Source organism: Panthera onca, chromosome E1 (assembly GCF_046562875.1).
Source record: "Panthera onca isolate mPanOnc1 chromosome E1, mPanOnc1 haplotype 2, whole genome shotgun sequence".
Lineage (NCBI taxonomy): Eukaryota > Metazoa > Chordata > Mammalia > Carnivora > Felidae > Panthera > Panthera onca.
This window is the reverse complement of record NC_138352.1, coordinates 41,107,484-41,126,313: the sequence shown is the minus strand read 5'-3', so window position 1 is coordinate 41,126,313 and position 18,830 is coordinate 41,107,484. Positions and strand designations below refer to the sequence as shown.

The 18,830-nt window shown below is 37.8% G+C and overlaps 1 protein-coding gene across 21 annotated transcripts in view; it reads right to left on the bottom strand.

Moving 5' to 3' along the window:
• The window catches only part of ACACA (acetyl-CoA carboxylase alpha), a 276,865-nt gene that overhangs the window by 79,695 nt on the left and 178,340 nt on the right, over positions 1 to 18,830 (bottom strand). For all 21 annotated transcript variants that reach the window (XM_060646608.3, XM_078437425.2, XM_081791233.1 and 18 more), the window contains 2 exons: positions 17,548 to 17,703; positions 15,631 to 15,777 (listed from right to left, as the gene is read on the bottom strand). In XM_060646608.3, coding sequence (XP_060502591.1) covers positions 15,631 to 15,777; positions 17,548 to 17,703 — 303 coding nt within the window. The remainder of the gene's footprint in view (positions 1 to 15,630; positions 15,778 to 17,547; positions 17,704 to 18,830) is intronic.

The following is an 18,830-nucleotide window of genomic DNA, read 5'->3' as shown; positions in this document are numbered from 1 at the left end:
TGGTGAGAACAGCTGGCTTACTATGTATTTCACAGTTGTTTCAATTCCTTCTTTGGACCTGCTTAAAAAAGATGGAAAAACCAAAGTCTAAATGCACTCAAGATATGTGTGGGAGAATGCCATGCTGCAGGGAATTACATCCAAAACTCCCTAGCTTGCTACCCTATCTACTAAGACACTAGTTCCATCTTCAGTGAGATTCTTTCTGAGAGACTTCTTACACATGAGAGGAGAGGAGAATCATCTTTCATGGACTATACAACTTCTGTGATCCTGGGTCCTTTGACTGTTCTACAGCATTTGATAGGAATAACAGCAACATTCTTTACTGGCTAGCTTCAGGTATCCTCTGCAAGAATTCACTATAGCTCAACATTGCATCCTCGCTCTGAGCATCTCTTGCCACTTTCTCCCAGCACCACAAAACCAAAGCATGCAAGGAATGATATATGTAAATCTCTACTCTCTGTTCAGTAGCATCTGACCAGCCACACAAATAAATGATATTGACTTCAAAGGCAAGGGTGACACGTCTCTTCCCAAACCCTCACAGCCCTCTCTTCTTTTAATCCCCTTCTATATGAGATCTAGTCAATCCTTCTACTTGTTTATTCGCTAGTTCCATTTCTTTTCTATTCACTCATACCCCAGTTACAGCTGCAGTTTTTCATGCCTGCCTGTCTGTTTCCCTATACCCGGATAAGTAATGTTTTCCATTCCTTTTTTCCCCCTATTTCTTTCTGTCTCCCTCCTGCCCCCCACTGCACTCTCACCCCCCCCCCCCAACTTGCTCCCAAACACAAAGCCTACCAGATGAGCATTCCTGGTCCTGCCTAATGGAGCCCAGCCACATCTGCAGCCTTGGTCCCTCATCCCCAGGCTGCTGCATATCACCTCATTGGGGAACCGGCCATCAAGAAGGGCCATTAACAGATGTAAATAGCAGCATCCCTGGAAAGCCACATGCATCACCCAGACTCAACCGGGCCAGTGATCATAAGCTCTGAGTACACATTCCTCAATCCAATTGCACATCCACTGTAATCAGGCTGGTTGAAGCTTTCCACATAGCTATTTGTGATTCTCCACATTAAGAAATATATATATGAAACACCTACAGACAAATATAAGCTATTTAATATATCATACCATTGGCCAAATACAAATCAAAATGGATATAATACACAGAAAAAAAATCCAATCACCTTGTGAGATAAGGTATTACTCTATCTGCTCATTAAAGACACAGAAAGGAAGGAGAAACAGATCATCCAAAATACAGCATGGAGAAACTGCAAATATCAGGATAACTTTGGTCATGGCTTTTAAGAAGCTGGCTAATATATGCCTGTGTGGGGAGAAATATTTTACCTGCCTTCTCACGTGGCGCTCTAACCTAACACCTCTTTTGTTTTTCAGGAAGGAAAAGCTATTTCCTCTAAATGCATTTGTAGTTAGGAAGACTGGTTTTACACCAAATTTTATGATATATTAACCTTAGCCACCTAGGCTAGAAGTAGCTTAGAAACAAGCCTTGAAGAATCTACTTCAGCATTTGCATGCTAATGCAAACATTGTGTCTGTGTGGCACTGGACAGGCAAATAATACTCTTATCTTCTGTTACTACCTGGGGACTCTAACTGTGTCACTTGGGCAGTCAGTTCAGCAATTGGCTAGGTCATTATGTTTGCAATATTGACTTCTAATTAGGTGTCAACACAGCAGCACCAAGAACACACTACTCTTTATCAATGTCTTTCCAAAGTGTGTTCCTCATCGACCACCTCCCCCCACCTTTAAAAAGTACCAATACAGAATGGAGAGCGCTATCCCAATCTTCATATAGTGAGATTCACTACTAGAAGAGATTAAGTTTTGAGCAAGCATAATGAATAAACATCCAAGAAAGCATCTACTGCTCAACTTATACTGAAATTTAGATTTTTTAAAAAGTTTATTTATCTTTGGGAGAGAGAATGTGTTCATGTATGCATACACTAGGCAGGGGCAGGTGAATGAGAGAGACAGAGAGAGAGAGAGAGAGAGAGAGAGAGAGAGAGAGAGAGAATGAATCCCAAGCGGGATCTGCGCTAACAGCTAACAGATCATGACCTGAGCCAAAATCAAGAGTTGGATCCTTAACTGACTGAGCCACCCAGGCGCCCCTGAAATTTAGATTTTATTGCTAATTCAACAATAGGGCACATAATGGAAAAAGATGGGCTTCGGAGTTAAACTAACTTGGATCCATATCCAGGCCCTATCACTTACCAATTGTATGACCTTAGAAAAATAATTTTATAATGGGGCGCCTGGGTGGCGCAGTCGGTTAAGCGTCCGACTTCAGCCAGGTCACGATCTCGCGGTCCGTGAGTTCGAGCCCCGCGTCAGGCTCTGGGCTGATGGCTCAGAGCCTGGAGCCTGTTTCCGATTCTGTGTCTCCCTCTCTCTCTGCCCCTCCCCCGTTCATGCTCTGTCTCTCTCTGTCCCAAAAATAAATAAAAAACGTTGAAAAAAAAAAAAATTAAAAAAAAAAAAAAAAAAAAAGAAAAATAATTTTATTGAACTTCAATGTCCCCACATACAAAATTAACACTCCCTATGGGTTTGATGAATAAACTATTCGAAACAGTAATCTATTATATTATCTTCAACATACAAAATTTGTCCCTTTCTCTCCTCTCAATCTATCCAAATCTTACCCATTCCAAAAAGATTCATTCAAATTCCATTTCCTTAGTAAAGCTTTGCCTAGTCTAAAGCTTCTTCTCCATCTCCTACTAAGACCTTCATGTGGAGAATTCATTTGATAATTAATCATATATTGCCTAGGACCGTTTCTAGCTTGCCAGCCTAAACCATTATATCATTGCCTCCAGTGCCTAGCAGGATCCCTATACACGTAATATGGGAGTAATAAATATTTGCTGGTTCCATAGTCATTTCATTTTTTAAATGATTCTTAGAAAATAGTCAACACCAAGGGCTTAGAACATCATCCATGACTTATCTCTAGGGATCACAGAGTGACAGTCTTAAACATCATTCAACTCTTCTATTTTTAAATATAGGGTTTAAAAAAATATTTTTTTAAATATTTATTTTTGAGAGAGAGAGAGAGAGAGAGAGAGAGAGAAGGGGGGGGGAAGGGGCAGAGAGAGAGGGAGACACAGAATCCGAAGCAGGCTCTAGGCTCTGAGCTGTCTGCACAGAGCCCAACACGGGGCTTGAACTCATGAACCGTGAGATCATGACCTGAGCTGAAGTCAGTCACTTAACCAACTAAGCCACCCAGACGCCCCTTCTAATATAGTTTTTTAATGTTTATTTATTTTTGAGAAAGAGAGAGAGACAGAGTTTAAACAGGGGAGGGGCAGAGAGAGAGAGGGAAACACAGAATCTGAAGCAGCCTCCAGGCTCCGAGCTGTCAGCACAGAGCTGGACACAGGGCTCAAACTCATGCACCACAAGATCATGACCTGAGCTGAAGGTGGATGCTTAACTGACTGAGCCACCCAGGAGTCCTTCTACATTTTAAAAAATAACAAAAGTAACAGTTGCCATTAAGTGAACATCTATCACATGCTGTACTATACTACATATTGACAAGTACTGATAGTAAAGAGGTTAAGCTGGGGAGTGTCAGCCTACCTTGGTCCAAATCTCAGCTTTGTTCTAGCTGTATAATCTTGGACCAATCAAGATTAACCTCATAAAGCCTCAATGTTTCCAATTATAAAAAGTCCTCAAATTATTAGTATTAATTCAGAAGCAGCTGTTATTATTGCCATGAGAAAACTAAGGTACAGAGAAATTAAATAACTAGTTTTATAGCTAGTATGTTTATTTTTTAAGATACGGTTCACATAATTTCCTTTACCAGAGAAATTACAGAAGTATGTTCTAGACTAGTGCCACTGCAGTTAGCAGAAACAATAAAGAAAGATGAACATCAGTTATAACACAAACATAAATGTCATTGATCCCTAAATTCAATGTGGTATTCTGGAACAGAAAAAGGACATTTGTAGAAAAACTGGTGAAATCCAAAACGAAGTCTGTAGTTTACTTATTAGTATCATAACAATATTAGTTCTAAGTTTTTTTAATTAATTAATTAATTAATTATTTTTAATGTTTATTTATTTTTGAGACAGAGAGAGACAGAGCATGAATGGGGGAGGGTCAGAGAGAGGGAGACACTGAATCGGAAACAGGCTCCAGGCTCTGAGCTGTCAGCACAGAGCCCGATGCGGGGCTCAAACTCACGGACCGCGAGATCATGACCTGAGCCAAAGTCGGCCACTTAACTGACTGAGCCACCCAGGCGCCCCTAAGTTTTGATAATTATACCATGGTTATACAAAGCGTCAACATTAGAAATATCAACGGTTTCAGTTAGATCTATTTTAATACACCTCTTTCAGTGGGCATAAAGATTATTTGAGCAACAGAAATAGTGTAAGATGCTAATATTAGGTATATAGGAACTCTTTGTACTATCTTTGTAACTTTTCTGTAAATCTAAAATATTTTAAGATAAACTGTTAAAAAAATAAATGTCATGATAAAAACTTTCTGGGAGGGAAGTAAATTGGCTAATAAGGTTATCATTAGTGTCCTGTACAGCCCTGCAAAATGATGGCTATGAAGACTAGGTGCAGCATTTTAAAATACCCATGATGTGGGGCGCCTGGTTGGCTCAGTCATTGAGTGTCTGACGTCGGCTCAGGTCATGATCTCATGGTTTGTTGAGTTCAAGCCCCAGGTCAGGTTTTGCGCTGACAGCATGGAGCCTGCTTTAGATTCTCTGTCTCCCTCTCTCTCTCAAAGATAAATAAACATTTAAAAAAAAATACCCATGAGGTAATACTATATTTGAAGAGATAGTATAACAAAATTGTCTCTATATCATAATAATTGTGAAAGGCAAAACAGTTTTCTAGCCACTTTAAGTAAGCTATTGACCTCTATGTGCTTCAGTTTCCTCATCTGTAAAATGGGGCAATAGGACCCTATTCTATTAAGTTTGTTGTGAGGATTAAATTCATGGTAAGCCTTAGAACAGTGCTTGGCACACAGTAAGTGCATAGTAAGTATTACAATACTGCATCTAAAGGCACACTGGGGTGGAGGGGGAGAAATGAAATAAAAGAACATAGCAAAATGAGACGATAATTATTTAGAATGATGGGATGGTGCTTTTTCTTCCATTTTCCGAATCTTCCTTAATGTGTTTATGAAATTATCAATGCAATATAAGTTTAAAAGATAACTAAGACTACCAAACAGCTCTTTATTGAGTGACAGGCACATGGTAGCTTATTGTATTATTTTTACGTTAGTGTACATTTGAGCATTTCCATAATAAAAACATTTTTTAAGGGAAAACTATCTCACCAGCCTAAGGATTTTTCATACTTTACAAAACTGACTCTAGGTTTTAGTCCTGCTACAACAGATCATATTTATATAAAGTTAGAAGGAGAGAGCTAAACACATGCAAATTAAAAATCAAGACCCACCTGTAAGGGACAATATCAAGAACTGCCTTAGTTTGTTGGGGCTATCATTTCATTTTTAAAAAAGAAATGTTCTGCAATGATGTGTCTGAATGTAAACATATGTATATATAGGTTTATACAATATTAATATCTCTACCTGAGAAGTAACTGCTTCAGTGTTTTTCTGGTCTGATGGTTAAATACATATTTATACTTTTAAAGTCAATATTTGTACAATAGACAAGAACAGTGCCTATCAGCTAAATACATATTTAGGACTGTACCACATGTATTACAAACATGTACTAAAATCGAAAGCTTATATTTATACAGAGCCTTTCATCTTGAAGGGGCTAAAGAGCTTTACAAACATATGTACATAAAAGGACGCTCGCACTGATAGGCAGGCAAGGTATCAGTTCAACCACTCCCCTGTTCCTTCCAGCAGTCTGGGATACGGACACATAGTGTCAACAGATGCAGCTCTGTAACGGCTGCAAAGACATGTAACACAATAATCCACCTCGTGGTGCAGTCACTGGAAGAGGGCTTGCAACTTGGGAAGAGCAACTGCTCTCCTCCAGCGTAGAAGCACCCTGGCCATTTCCAGCTTTGTGTTTTTAAATTATTCTCTACCAAACTCAACTAATCACTTGACAAAATTGAATTTGATACTGGAAATGGTTTCTGAATGCAAAATACTTTCTGATGATGAGAAGTAGGTTGAAAACTGCTTCCCCCTGCCCTTGTTAGATTTAGAGAGAGAGAGAGAGAGAGAGAGAGAGAAAGGGAGGGAGAGAGAGAAAGGGTCACAACATTCAGGAAAAATGGTTCAAAATATTCTATCTAAGAATAGCTTCATCTCAGAGGATTGGGTCATTACTTCAGAAGACAGTCATATTTTCCCCCCATTTAATTAGGACACCATAAGTTTCTCAAATTACTTTATATAGATGGGTCTATCTATATTAATACACACAATGGAGACTTTATATTGAAAATTCTGCAATCACTACAAAAGCATACACAAGTGTGACAATGTGATTAGGAATGTGACATTCAATGATTTCACCTATGCCCAGGTTTCCTAGTATATGAACTGAAAAATAACAACCAAAGGATATTCCACCACTGAATCCCCTTGTTCCGGTTTCTCTCTCCCTCCAGTGCTTTCATGCAGGTGAAACCTAGTGAAAATGACATTCCAGGACTAAGGGCTAAGGAAGCAACAAAAGGGCAGCAGCCCGAGAGGGTTTGCAAGTGTGGGTGGATTTATGGTCTAAGGAGGTTCAGACTCGGGATCCGTGGCCCTGGAAGTACACAAGCTTCCTCTCTGACCACTGACTTACCAAATAGTTTTAGGCACTTCCTGCCAATTATGTGTTCATTAATACAGCCATAAATTGTTTAAAAATATGTAATTTCAGATTATTTCTGATAATACAGGCTTCTTAGGTTTAGGGTTACCAATCTAAACTAAGGTGAGGGAAAAAGGGAAGAGGATCAAAAGAGTTACTGTGAATAAGCTGAGGATGAGCAGAAATAAATGTCTGCTTTATACAAGTTCTAAGGAAGAAAATATTTCCTTGGTCACTGTCTGATTCTGGAATAAACACATGCAAGTGAGGGAGGAGGGAACGGGGAGGAGAAAGCAAGCAGAAGAGAACAGTCTTATTTAACTGTTTTTATGTGGGTAAAATGATTTGTGCCACAGTATTTCCATAAGAAGTGGGACCATTATTTTCCTGTAGAAACACATTTGGTTTGAAAAGTATCACTGGACAGGATGTGAAAATCAAACTGAATGAATTATTCACAACCCCCGATCAGAGGTGATCATTATTTCTGATGCTCCAAACAGTGATTAGGATTCTGCCCTGAGATGTCATTTTCTCGCTGAGTAACACCAGCGACACAGAAAGGCATTATCTATCTATCCATACATGTATTTTTTTCTCCTGGGAGGACCTTGGTTTAATGTTACTATAACAGATACTAAAAACATGACAATATTAACATTTATTCCGATGGTGCCCATAAATGCCATTAGTCTGACACAAAGTGTCAACACTAATCATGACCCAAAATTAACACCAAAATTGACATCAACATTAATTGTACTATCAGTGTGAATAGAATGTGCGATTGCACACACGCGTGCACACACACAGATACTTCCCAAAGCTGCAGTTACTACAAAATAAAATACTAATATTAAGCTTAACCAATAAATTTGAAGGGAAAGCAAAGGGGCAAAACAGGACAGGACTGTGTTTTTAAGAATGTAAGAAGCATCCATCAACCGTAGCTATCTATGCTGTGGGAGGCAGGTAAAGTATATCTTTGCCATGGTTGCCTTTCTTCTATCTCCTCACTTTGAGTTCAGCTGTAATAATATTTTTCTATGTAGACTTAAATAGAGGTGAGACTGTGGCTTTAACATTAAAGCTTTATTTTCCATGCTAAAAGTCTAATAGTTGAAATCTCCTGGCAAAGCTTCCTGTAGCTATTGTGTTACTATTGCTAATGCCAGGAAGATGACCATTCTGCAAGGCCCTGGAGCAGCAATACAAAGAATTCTCGAGCGTTCGAGCTGAAACGGACCTAAGCATTATCTGCATTGTGGAGATGAGAAAATGAAGGCCCAGTGAGAAAGAATCTGAACTTGAGTTCCTTTACAGATGCATAATAAAATGTCACCTCCCCCCCCCCCCTTTTATGTCTTGTATGAAATGTTACATCTTCACTTTTAGTTAGATACTATCAAAAAATAATGACAACATTCACTCATGTTAGAATTTCATGAAAAAAATGTACTTGATGAAATAGTAGAAAAATACTGTATAGGTGTTAAAATGTGCCTTTTTAAATCACAAGGCGATACAATGTTTGACATAATTTGTGCCATTCAGAAAAACCATGCTGAAAAAAATGTCAATGCCTTTCCATATTGTATTATCTGCTGGATATCATATTCTGTTGCCTAGTGTTATATGATCACATAAAAGAGCTGAAAACAATTTTCTTAACAGCTGAAAAACTCTCTTTTTCATGCTTGGATAATTCAAAAATGGCTGAACAAACTTACCTCACCCTTTCCAAAAAGCGATAAAAGAGTAAGAAAAAAACCATTTTTAGAGCAAAAAAATTTCATCCCAGAGGTAATTTTTTGAAAAATATTACTGAAGACTAGAAATAATAATTTCTAATTGAACAGGGGAATTATCTCCCTGCAATATTTATAAACATGAAACCACAGTAATTTTATGCATATACACACACAATGCTTTTAGTAAACATACCAGTTTAAAAAAAAAAAAAAACATGCAAAAGAGCACATACAAGCCAGTGGTCTTTGAGAAATGGGGCACAGGAGTAATTGGATGATATGGAAATTAACCAAGTTGGCCTACTGCAGTTCAAGAAGCTTTGCCCATTAATCACACAAACGAATGTTGAACTCTGATGCTCCACGCTACACCTCATCCTAGGGTGTCATCTGTTGCTGTCCTGATGTTCGTTATTGCCTTTAGTTGGAGCTGTACAGTTTCTTGACATAGGGTACTATATCACATCCTTTTTCAGCAAAATCTTGAAACTTAAGGAGTATAAAAATGCTGGCGAGTATATCCTTTTGTTTAAAGGCTATCTTATCTTTAGGACTGACTTGTGAAGGGGACTGAGGAGCCCTCCACAAGTTCTGCTTTGGTCGGCCAATGGATGCATTAGGATTTTCAGTCAAGCTCACTGGGCTTTGGTTTGCTAATAATGAAATGAGTCAAACGAACTAATCCACCTGTTGAAAAATCTCCAATACCAATAACAGCCATTCAGAAGGAATTCTAAGAAAAGTATATGCAAAGTAAATAGGTGACAGGTATTAAGGAAGGCACTTGTTGTAATGAGCACTGTGTGTTGTATGTAAGTGATGAATCACTAAATTCTACATCTGAAACTAATATTACACTATATGTTAACTGGAATTTAAATAAAAATTAAAAAAAAAAAAGAGAAAAGTATATGCATCCCAAAAGAATATAGTGTTAAAATTCATTAAAAGTAATTCTGTGGCAGGAAGACCTATCTTTCAAAATTAGCCTCAATATTTTTCTAAGGGGGGCTCAACTTTGGTTCTGAGGATCATTTTAGACAGACTCGTAATCAAACATGCTCACTCAGAGGATAAAAGAAAAGTGCATAGTAATTTTAAATAAAACTATCTTAATCACATATTTCATAACATGTCTTTTTCTATACTTGAAATTCCTATCTTGTTGGGCCTAAAAAGATTCAAAATTGGGGCTTGGGGAAGCTGTTGATGAAAAACAAGATAAGCGCAAATTATGAATGTTTATATGTAATCAGTGGTGTGTGATACTTTTCTGCTGAGGATCTCAAAGCACTTATTACAAACACTTCCCCATCTTCAGGGATAGATTGATGGCAAGGACCATTAGTCTCTTTTTATAACCTGAACAATCAGTGCACAGACCACGGTCCTGTTTTTCAGATCTGCCTCCTTCAGGTCTATTTCAAAGCTCACCTTCAGCATACTACAATACAAATATGCCTCTTTTCCAACACATATCTAAAAGATTGACATGGACTCAATTTCCACACCCAGCATGAAAAGGTAAACTGATATCAAAAGAATGAAATAAAAGCACAGTAAAATACATCCAAATTAGCCTCACATTCATGGAGCTATTCTGAGATTAAATTGAGTAAAGCAATATACAAAAGTCTAATGTTAAACCAGAAACATATTTGGCTTCTATATGCATAAGCTCAAGTCCATAAACATACACAAACTCTCTCTAGTCAGAGTTTCAAAGCATAATAGCTTCCACTAGAATCTGAGTCCAGGATAACACAAGGAATTCCTTTGAGAGAATAGAAAATGTCAACCAAGCAAATTCAGACAGAGGGTTATGGTGGTTTTTCCAAAATAAGAGGTCCTTTGGGCTAAGAGGGTTAGCCTAAGAATTGTCAAAATGGATCTACTAATTAATTTCTTCTAATACTTCAGGCTTCTATAAGCTTACCAACTTCCTTTCCTTACCAATTCCCAATTTTTGTTTGTTTTTATATTCAAATTAGAGATTTCAAAGGATTATAGCAACATGTAAGTGAGGAGGAGTGTCAAAATGAGAAGATTTGTTTAAGCTAGTCAGTAGATGCAAGGATATTTGATATATCGCTCTCCATAATTTTTTCTAAGTTTGAAGTATTTTATATTAAAAAATTACAGACACTTACACCTTGGTGAAACCAGACATCAACACACTGCCAACAATTAAATGTTGGCAAGGCTGAGCAGTTCTAGGACTGAATTCCTAATTCCCACCATCCCTACCCTTTCACCTCAAGAACATAAAAGATACCAGTCATGATGGCAACCAGTCTTTAAACTTTAATTTCCACTATTTTTTTCCTCCTCAATCATCCTCTTCCTAAACAGACGTTTCTTGTAAAAAATGTGTAGGGCAAGGATGTGATAAGGTTCAACAGATCTCCGCCCAAAGAGTTAAAAATGCAATTGCATACTGGAGGAACACCAGGCAAAGCCTACCACACCAACTGAAGAAAAACAAGGAAGGATACCACTGGATCTGTCTCACCAAACGGGCAATTCAGAGGCTTGTCTGAATGCCAAGCTGCTGAGAAGGAAAAACCCTGACACCTAGTGCCCATCTGGAGAAATGAAGCCTTGGAGCGACTGCAATTCTTAAAAAGAGTGGTAGTGAGTGTGCATGTGAAGGCAGTCATCAAATTGCATTCCATTTGGAATATGCTTATCTCCCAGAAAAATTTTAAGGAAAAAATTTAATACCACACAAGAATTCCAGTCTTTAGTTGCTGATCCTTTGTGGAATACACACCCTGTACCTGATTATTATAGCTGCTTCTAAAGAGAATCTTCCTCTTATCTCAGTTTTCCATTATGACAGGAGAGATGTGGGGAAGGGTTTTGCATGGTTAAAAATCCCACGTGCTGACAGAGAGAGGAAAACAGGGTCCTACTTTCTGTCCACACTAAAAGTGCTATGAAAGTTGCTTGCCTATCATATCTTTCATCGCTGCCCAGTTTAGACATTCATGATTTATTTCACGGAGTTAAAGGAAATATGATAAAAGAATGCTAATAACATGTCAGAACAAGTAAGAATGTAGTCTCAAGAAGGCTACGGTTTTCTTTGTCCTATACCAAGCAAAGTTAAGCTGTTCTCTGTCAAGTCCGTTACCGCCCTTGGCTTGATCTTAGCCTGAGCCTTTTAATAACAGGATTTAGCGTGAAAAGTAGCTGCAGTGGATTGTGAACTGTTACTCAAAATGTTCCCACCTGCAATTACAGCTTCCACCAAATGATCAAAACAGGTTAGCAAACTGGCAGGAAAATGAAAACAATTCCTCCAAAATTGAGAAGCAGTAAAAGTAGAACTGTGAGTTGGCTGCACTTCCTCTGATTCCAGGCTTAGCAGCACACCATTCATCTAGCTGTGTATTTACATACACTGCCCATCACTGTAGCTTCATAGCAGCTAGAATTGAAATAAGTTTAGTCTATGTTGCAATCACATTTTCCACAATTTTCATCTTTACTCAAAACTATTAAAAAAATCCTAGACAACTCATCTTTGGAACTATTTGCAAGTAACATAGTTCACAGATTTGGTCTACATCTCTTTTAATCCTACTCTAAATTCATACTAAATGCAATGCCATTCAAATCTGACAATGAGAAAAATGTGTTCTCCTACACTTCCATCATGAATAAGGTGGCATTCCTTCAGTTACATCTTTCTTGATGGAGAAGGGACAACTAGGAAAATACAAAGGAGAAAGTGGCTAACACCACATCAGAAAATCTCTTTCTCCTGCTTTTAACGTGGGGACAGTGTTCAAAATGCAGGTCACATCTCTGCTGAAACAGCCAATATTCTTTCTCAAATGGCAAACAAGTTACCTAAAACTAAATGGAACTGAATTGTTCCAAGTCCTGGTCCCATCACCATTTTACCTATTTACTGTCCTGGAAAAAAAACAGGGAAGAAAGCCTGGCCACCCATATAGCCGATGCTCTGGTAAGTACAGGTTTTCTGCCTTTGACTATGGGGAAAAGGGGAAAAGCATCTCGATTCATGGGGAAACTCTGCAGGAATCTCTTGTTTTACCTTTATTCCTTATATCCATGTGCTAGCTTTTAAACCCAGAAACTCCAATCCTTCAAGGTAATGCAGTATCACCCACAATGATGACCTGGTAGAGCCGTCACCTTTGGAGAACACCACATTATGATGATTTAATGTCTATGTAGCATCAATACATTTACATCAAGCCTTGGCTTTCAGAACATTAACAGGTCAATTTTTTATTCCTTTTTTAATAAAATGATTTCTCAAGGCTCTGTTCAGATGCCCATTCTCTTTGGGACAGGACAGATTTGCTCCAAATCTCATCAGCATGAGCTCTTCTCGTTCCCTTCACATCACTCTTGGGGTAATGCATAGAGTGCCAGGCTCATGACAAACTTGTCTCTTTTGCCAAAGAAAATTAAACTGCGATAGCTGAAAGTCAACTTGCTCTGATAAAACTGGGCTCAGCATGAGGAAATACATCCCACTGATGCCTCGTCATCTCTTAGGCACAGCTGTCCCTCAGAATTCTGACTGCTGAAACTCCATCTTCAGATTGGTCGGTTTCTCAGTGAACGCACACCATTGTATGCTCAAGCTATTGGTAACAGAGTTTGATACTTATACCCCAATCCCATTCCTGTTGTGCAATACCCTATAGTCTCGCTACAGCCATGGACTGACTTCACCAACCATCCCAGGCATTAGTCACTAACTGTTCACAAAAGAACATTGGTCTCACTTCTCCTGAGCTCAAAGACTCAGAAACAGCAAGCTAACAACTCAGCCTCAATCCCGGTCAATCATTTGAAGAAAAGGAAAAGAGAACAAAGAAAATAGGCAACACTTTAAGGAGGATAAAAGGTAGAACAAGAAAGTGAGAACTGACAAAAACAGAAATAAAAAATTTAAATACAATTAGATTTCTCAATTTCAAGGTTATTAAAGCACTGGGCAAAGGGAAACATATGGTCCCCATCCCGACTCTACTGCTTGTAACTACAGTACTGTGTGGCTGTTTAAGACATCCCTTTTCCACCCAGGTTTGGTGAGTCTTAAAGGGGTTAAAAAAAACCTTTAATTTTTTTTTTATTCATGTGTGTGTGTGTGTGTGTGTGTGTGTGTGTGTGTGTGTGTGGTCTTTGGGTACAGAGTCCCGTATAATAAGACTATTTGTATTCATACTGGCAGAGTAAACACTACATGTTCATGCCCAGGCAGCTCTGTGCTTGTAATTTCAGCAAGAACAGAGCTCTGTCCCTCTGGGACTTCACTATTCCCCCAGTCTCCATTCGCTCAAACACAGAATGAGAGCAGAGAGAAAGCAGGAGAGAAAGATCATGGCAAGAGGTTTCACATAGCAGTGCAGCTAGCTTTCATGTGGCCCAAAATCTCATTTTTTGTTTTAATTACATTAGTTAAAAGCATTTTTCTCTCAGCCCCATGTTCACAAGGGTGCCTTCCATTCCCAAAGACTACACTGTTGAATGAAACAGAATTTAGGTCTAGCACAATGAAGCTTTTCTTTGCTGTTGAGGGGCTCACTATGTAGATGTCACACTGTGGCACAAGCCTCTGCTTCAACCTGGTGTGTTAACGAGTACATATCTATTCTTGTGAAAATTCTATGCATCTTCTCTTCCTCGCCTCTTGCCTTTGCTATTTGTTGAGGCATTAGATTAGAAGAACTGTAAGTCTGATACTCTCCATCTGGTCCAATGCCTGCATCCATCTTAATACCAATTCATCTACTTTTGGCATCCACTGGTGTACTTGCTGAAACAGCATACACCTTATATATACGGTAACATTTTTTGAAAAAGATACACAAAATGGAAAATACCATGTATTATCTCCAAAGGTCTACCTAGCCTGTTTATGGAGAACACTTGGGTAAAGATTACTCTTTCTAAAGAATGAGATTTATCTAGGGATTCTATCTAAGGTTGAAATAAAAACTGTCTCTTTTTAAGTTTATTATTGTTTTGGTTGTAATTGTACATTAGAAGCATAGTTAAAATCAGGAAGAGGAGGAGATAGGTTATTATGACTTTATATCATTATTAACAGTGCACCATACGAGAGAGGATTCCAATGCCAGAAAATGAATTCTTAGATAACTATCAGAAATGTGCCTTCTGCTACATTCTTTTATGTTTAAACCCCTGGTTCTGATTGAGCCCCTTTAAGAATATATTTACCATGATCATAACAGCACTAGATTAAATTACCTGAGCACAGAAAATATACCAAAAAAGGTGTACTAGTATGTAAGTATCCAAATAAGAAAGAACATCAAGCAAAACAATACTTTAAATGTTTTTATTATAGAAAAATCTCAGGGGCGCCTGGGTGGCTCAGTCGGTTAAGTATCCTACTTTGGCTCAGGTCATGATCTCATGGTTTGTGAGTTCCAGCCCCACATCAGGATCTCTGCTGTCAGCACGGAACCCACTTTGGATCCTCAGTCTCCCCATCTGTCTGCCCTTCCCCACCTGCATATTCGTGTGCATGTGCTCTCTCTTCTCAAAAATAAACATTAAAAAAAATCTCAAAATTTCAGGTATATACAAAAATAGAGAAAATAGTCTATTCCTATGTATATATCATTTAGGTTTCATTAACAACTCATGGCCAGTTTGTTTTCCCTATACTCCCACACTCATCCCTCTATTACTCTGAAGCAAATCCTAGACATTGGATCATTTCATCTGTAACTATTTTAGTAGTTATGTGTAACAGAAAACATAACTGTTTTTTAGAAAGCAAAACTTTAATACCATTTAAAAAAGCACATCATTATCACACATAAAAAATTAATAATTCCTTGATATCCAGTCAATGTTTTCTCTCTAAAGAACTCTACCAACAAGACTACTATGTGCCTATGCAGCGTCTAAATTAATGCTACTTAATGACCACCCCCATGGAAAGTTGCCACTAGTGGGCACAGATATAAGAAAAGGGGGAAGGGGAATCAATGACTTGCCTCATTTCCTCCTGGAAGCCTGTTCATGTGGACCAGCTGACCCTGATCATCCAACACAAGCTCAGTATATGTCAGCATGTCAGAAGGCAGGGGGGGTGATGGAAGGAATGCTTGAGTGGACATAGACTCCCAGAGTTTGATCAGAGACTAGTGGAGGAGAGAAGTTTGACTGATCAGTGACAATCAGCATTTTAACATACACAAAAATAAATATTAAGTTTCAGTCAATCTGATTTTACTCTTTCCTTTCCAAGTGTTCTGCTGAGCATCAAAGCATCAGACCAAATTCTGCAGCTCTCATTCTCAGTTAAAATAGATTTGTAATTATTTTTCACATGTTTTTTACATATCAAAATCAGGCACTTTTCCAACAAAGTCAAATTACTGAGTGATTCTGAATCAGCACAAGAGCATTAACAAATGCAATAGACCTAACAAACAGACCTAACAATACCTAGGGAAATTAAAATAAAAAACTAAATAAGTAACATTAATCCCTCTTTTTTAAAAAAGGAAGAAAAATCCCAGAAGAATAGAAAAATAACCAGGAAAAGTGATATGACACTCAGCTAATACCAAAAAAAATCTAAGGCGGCAAGAATAAAGTTTCTACTAGAGGCTCAGGAAAAGCATCCTTTCCTAATGTCTTTTCAGATCTACAGGCCCATATGCAGGAATTAGCTCATCAGGGATGTATGACTATTTGTAAATGTGCAGGATCAATTCTGGTCAAATTTGAGAATACAGACACACCTATCCATTTTAAAACCATTTTGATTTCCATTTCCAACTTCATATGACCAGAACAAATGCCTCATGAAGAGGGAACTAGCTGTTTCTTTGGTTGTCTCAAAACAACATTTAAAGGCAATATGATATATTCATATCTACATGTTCCAATCACAGTGTTTATGTCTATTCTACAGGAAAAATTATACAGAGTGTCATTTCTATTTATAGTTCTGGCATTGGGGAACAGAACCAACACAACTTGTAGGGGAACAATGTTGGCAATACGAAATGAAGATACCTATGTTTCCAGAGAGAGAACCTGTAAACAAATGACTACTTACAGGAAATCTCTTGTATTTACAGGTAGACTATTTACCAAGGCCACATATATTACTTTATTAAAATTCAAATGTGGTAATACTAGTAGTATTGACTAGAAGACTTGGAAAAATCCTGTATTCATAGATTTTTTTTTTTGTTTTTTTAAGGACAAATTCAGTATTCTTTTGATACTCTATCTGTTGCATTTTCTGCTGTGGATGTACTTTTCTTGCCTTCTATTGATGGAAGAAAAATCTGCAGCATAGAGAGGATTCACCATACAGATCAAAGGAATTTATTTTCAAATAAAGGATGAGAATCATAATGTATTTTCTCACATTAGTTTTTATTCAGCTATAATAAATCTTCCATGAAAGAATTGATACTTTAAACTGTGTATCATGAACTCTATATCCATTTGTATATATTATCAGTATTGATCCTCATCATATTAACCTATCAGCTAATGGCCTGGGTTATCTTGGAAAATAGGAAAAAGAGAAGTAGAGTTTCAAGCCTTTTTTTTAATACCCATAATTTGATTATAGCTTAGGAAATATATACCTGAACATAACTCCTCACACAGGGCATTGTAAACTACCATCACAGGTATGCTATCTCAGTTTACTTTCTTCCCAATAGAAGCTTCTATCCTCACCATTCCTCCTATTAATTCATAAAGAACTGTCCAATATTGGAGTTGGCAGTCACCAAATCCCGAATGAGACAGAAATGAGAGTAGTGTCAAGATACTTCTTGCCCTTTGGGAATGACCCATTCCAGGCTAAGCTGCATCCAATGGAAATTCAGGAAAACCCTGCCTCTTTAGAACATATCAGAACCCCCCCAGTTAGCCACCTTTACCTGCCGAAACATCTCTGGGATATCATATATGTATGTTGTCCCCAAGGATTGTGCCTGGAATCTCTTTGATTGAAGTAGGTCTTTGGTGACATATGGAGTGTTGATTAACATTCCATGCAATGGTCCCTGTTTGTCTCCATATGCCTGAAACATGATCTACAGGAGAAAGAGAATGACAAGGGGGAGTTAAGAGACAGAGAAGAAAATCAGCTGCCTAGAGGGGCTTTTTTCATAAATGTTATTTCTGGACACACATTTTTGGTGGGTTGAGTAGCTAAGACATGCCTTTACACATTGGGTAGTGTTCTCAATTCTCTACAGATTAACCAACTCTAAAAAATGGTATGTAACCAATGATACTCCATGGGTTGCTCTCACTTTTGGATTAGTTGAAATCAACAAGAAAGCACAGCGTAAATTTCACATCTCAGAGACAGACTGACAATGCTTGCCTTCTAAAATGACTTAAATTCCATATACTCAGAAATGAAGTATGTCAACTAATGAGTCTAAGCAGTCCGCACATTTAAGTTGAGGAACAGCTACGTGCTGAAGAGAATTCTGCTCTTTCCCTAACAGAAGTCAGGTCAAGGCTCTACCCTATTATCTGTGCTTCAGTCTATGATTAGAAGGTGCTTCATAAGTGTTCATAGCCACACAAAGGTTTCAAAGATTTTTGCCAGAATAGGATTTCATTCATCCATCCATCCAGCTAGTCAGTTCTGGTTAGCTCATTAGACATAGCCCATAGTAAAATAAATGTGTTATTATATATATATTAATATAATACAGATATGCATTTATTTATATCCTCCAGTATACTACATCTACAACTACCGAATAGCTCCTGCAATACCTATATTGTCACATAATGAAAACACACCATTTTTTAATCATTTCAACTCAAATATAGCTAGAAGAGTACTTCATACTTCACATATTTAGATAGTTTTATTTGCTTATGAATATTTATAAGGGATGCCATTACTTCAATTCAGTTAATATTTATTGAGTGCCCAGAGGTTGTATAACACTAAACTAGGCACTTTATGCATGAATACTTAAATATAGACTCCAAACACAGTGAATACAAATGGAGCCTGGGAAATAAAGGTATGTGGGCATATATACATATCTATTCTGGTCTAAAATGTATAACCTTAAATCTACCATTAAGAAATAGATTTGTGAACCTGATATATAGGCCTAACAACATAATTAAGTACTTTCCCAAACCCTGGATACCATTTAGCTAAATGAATCCGTAGCTGCCTAGCTCAGAG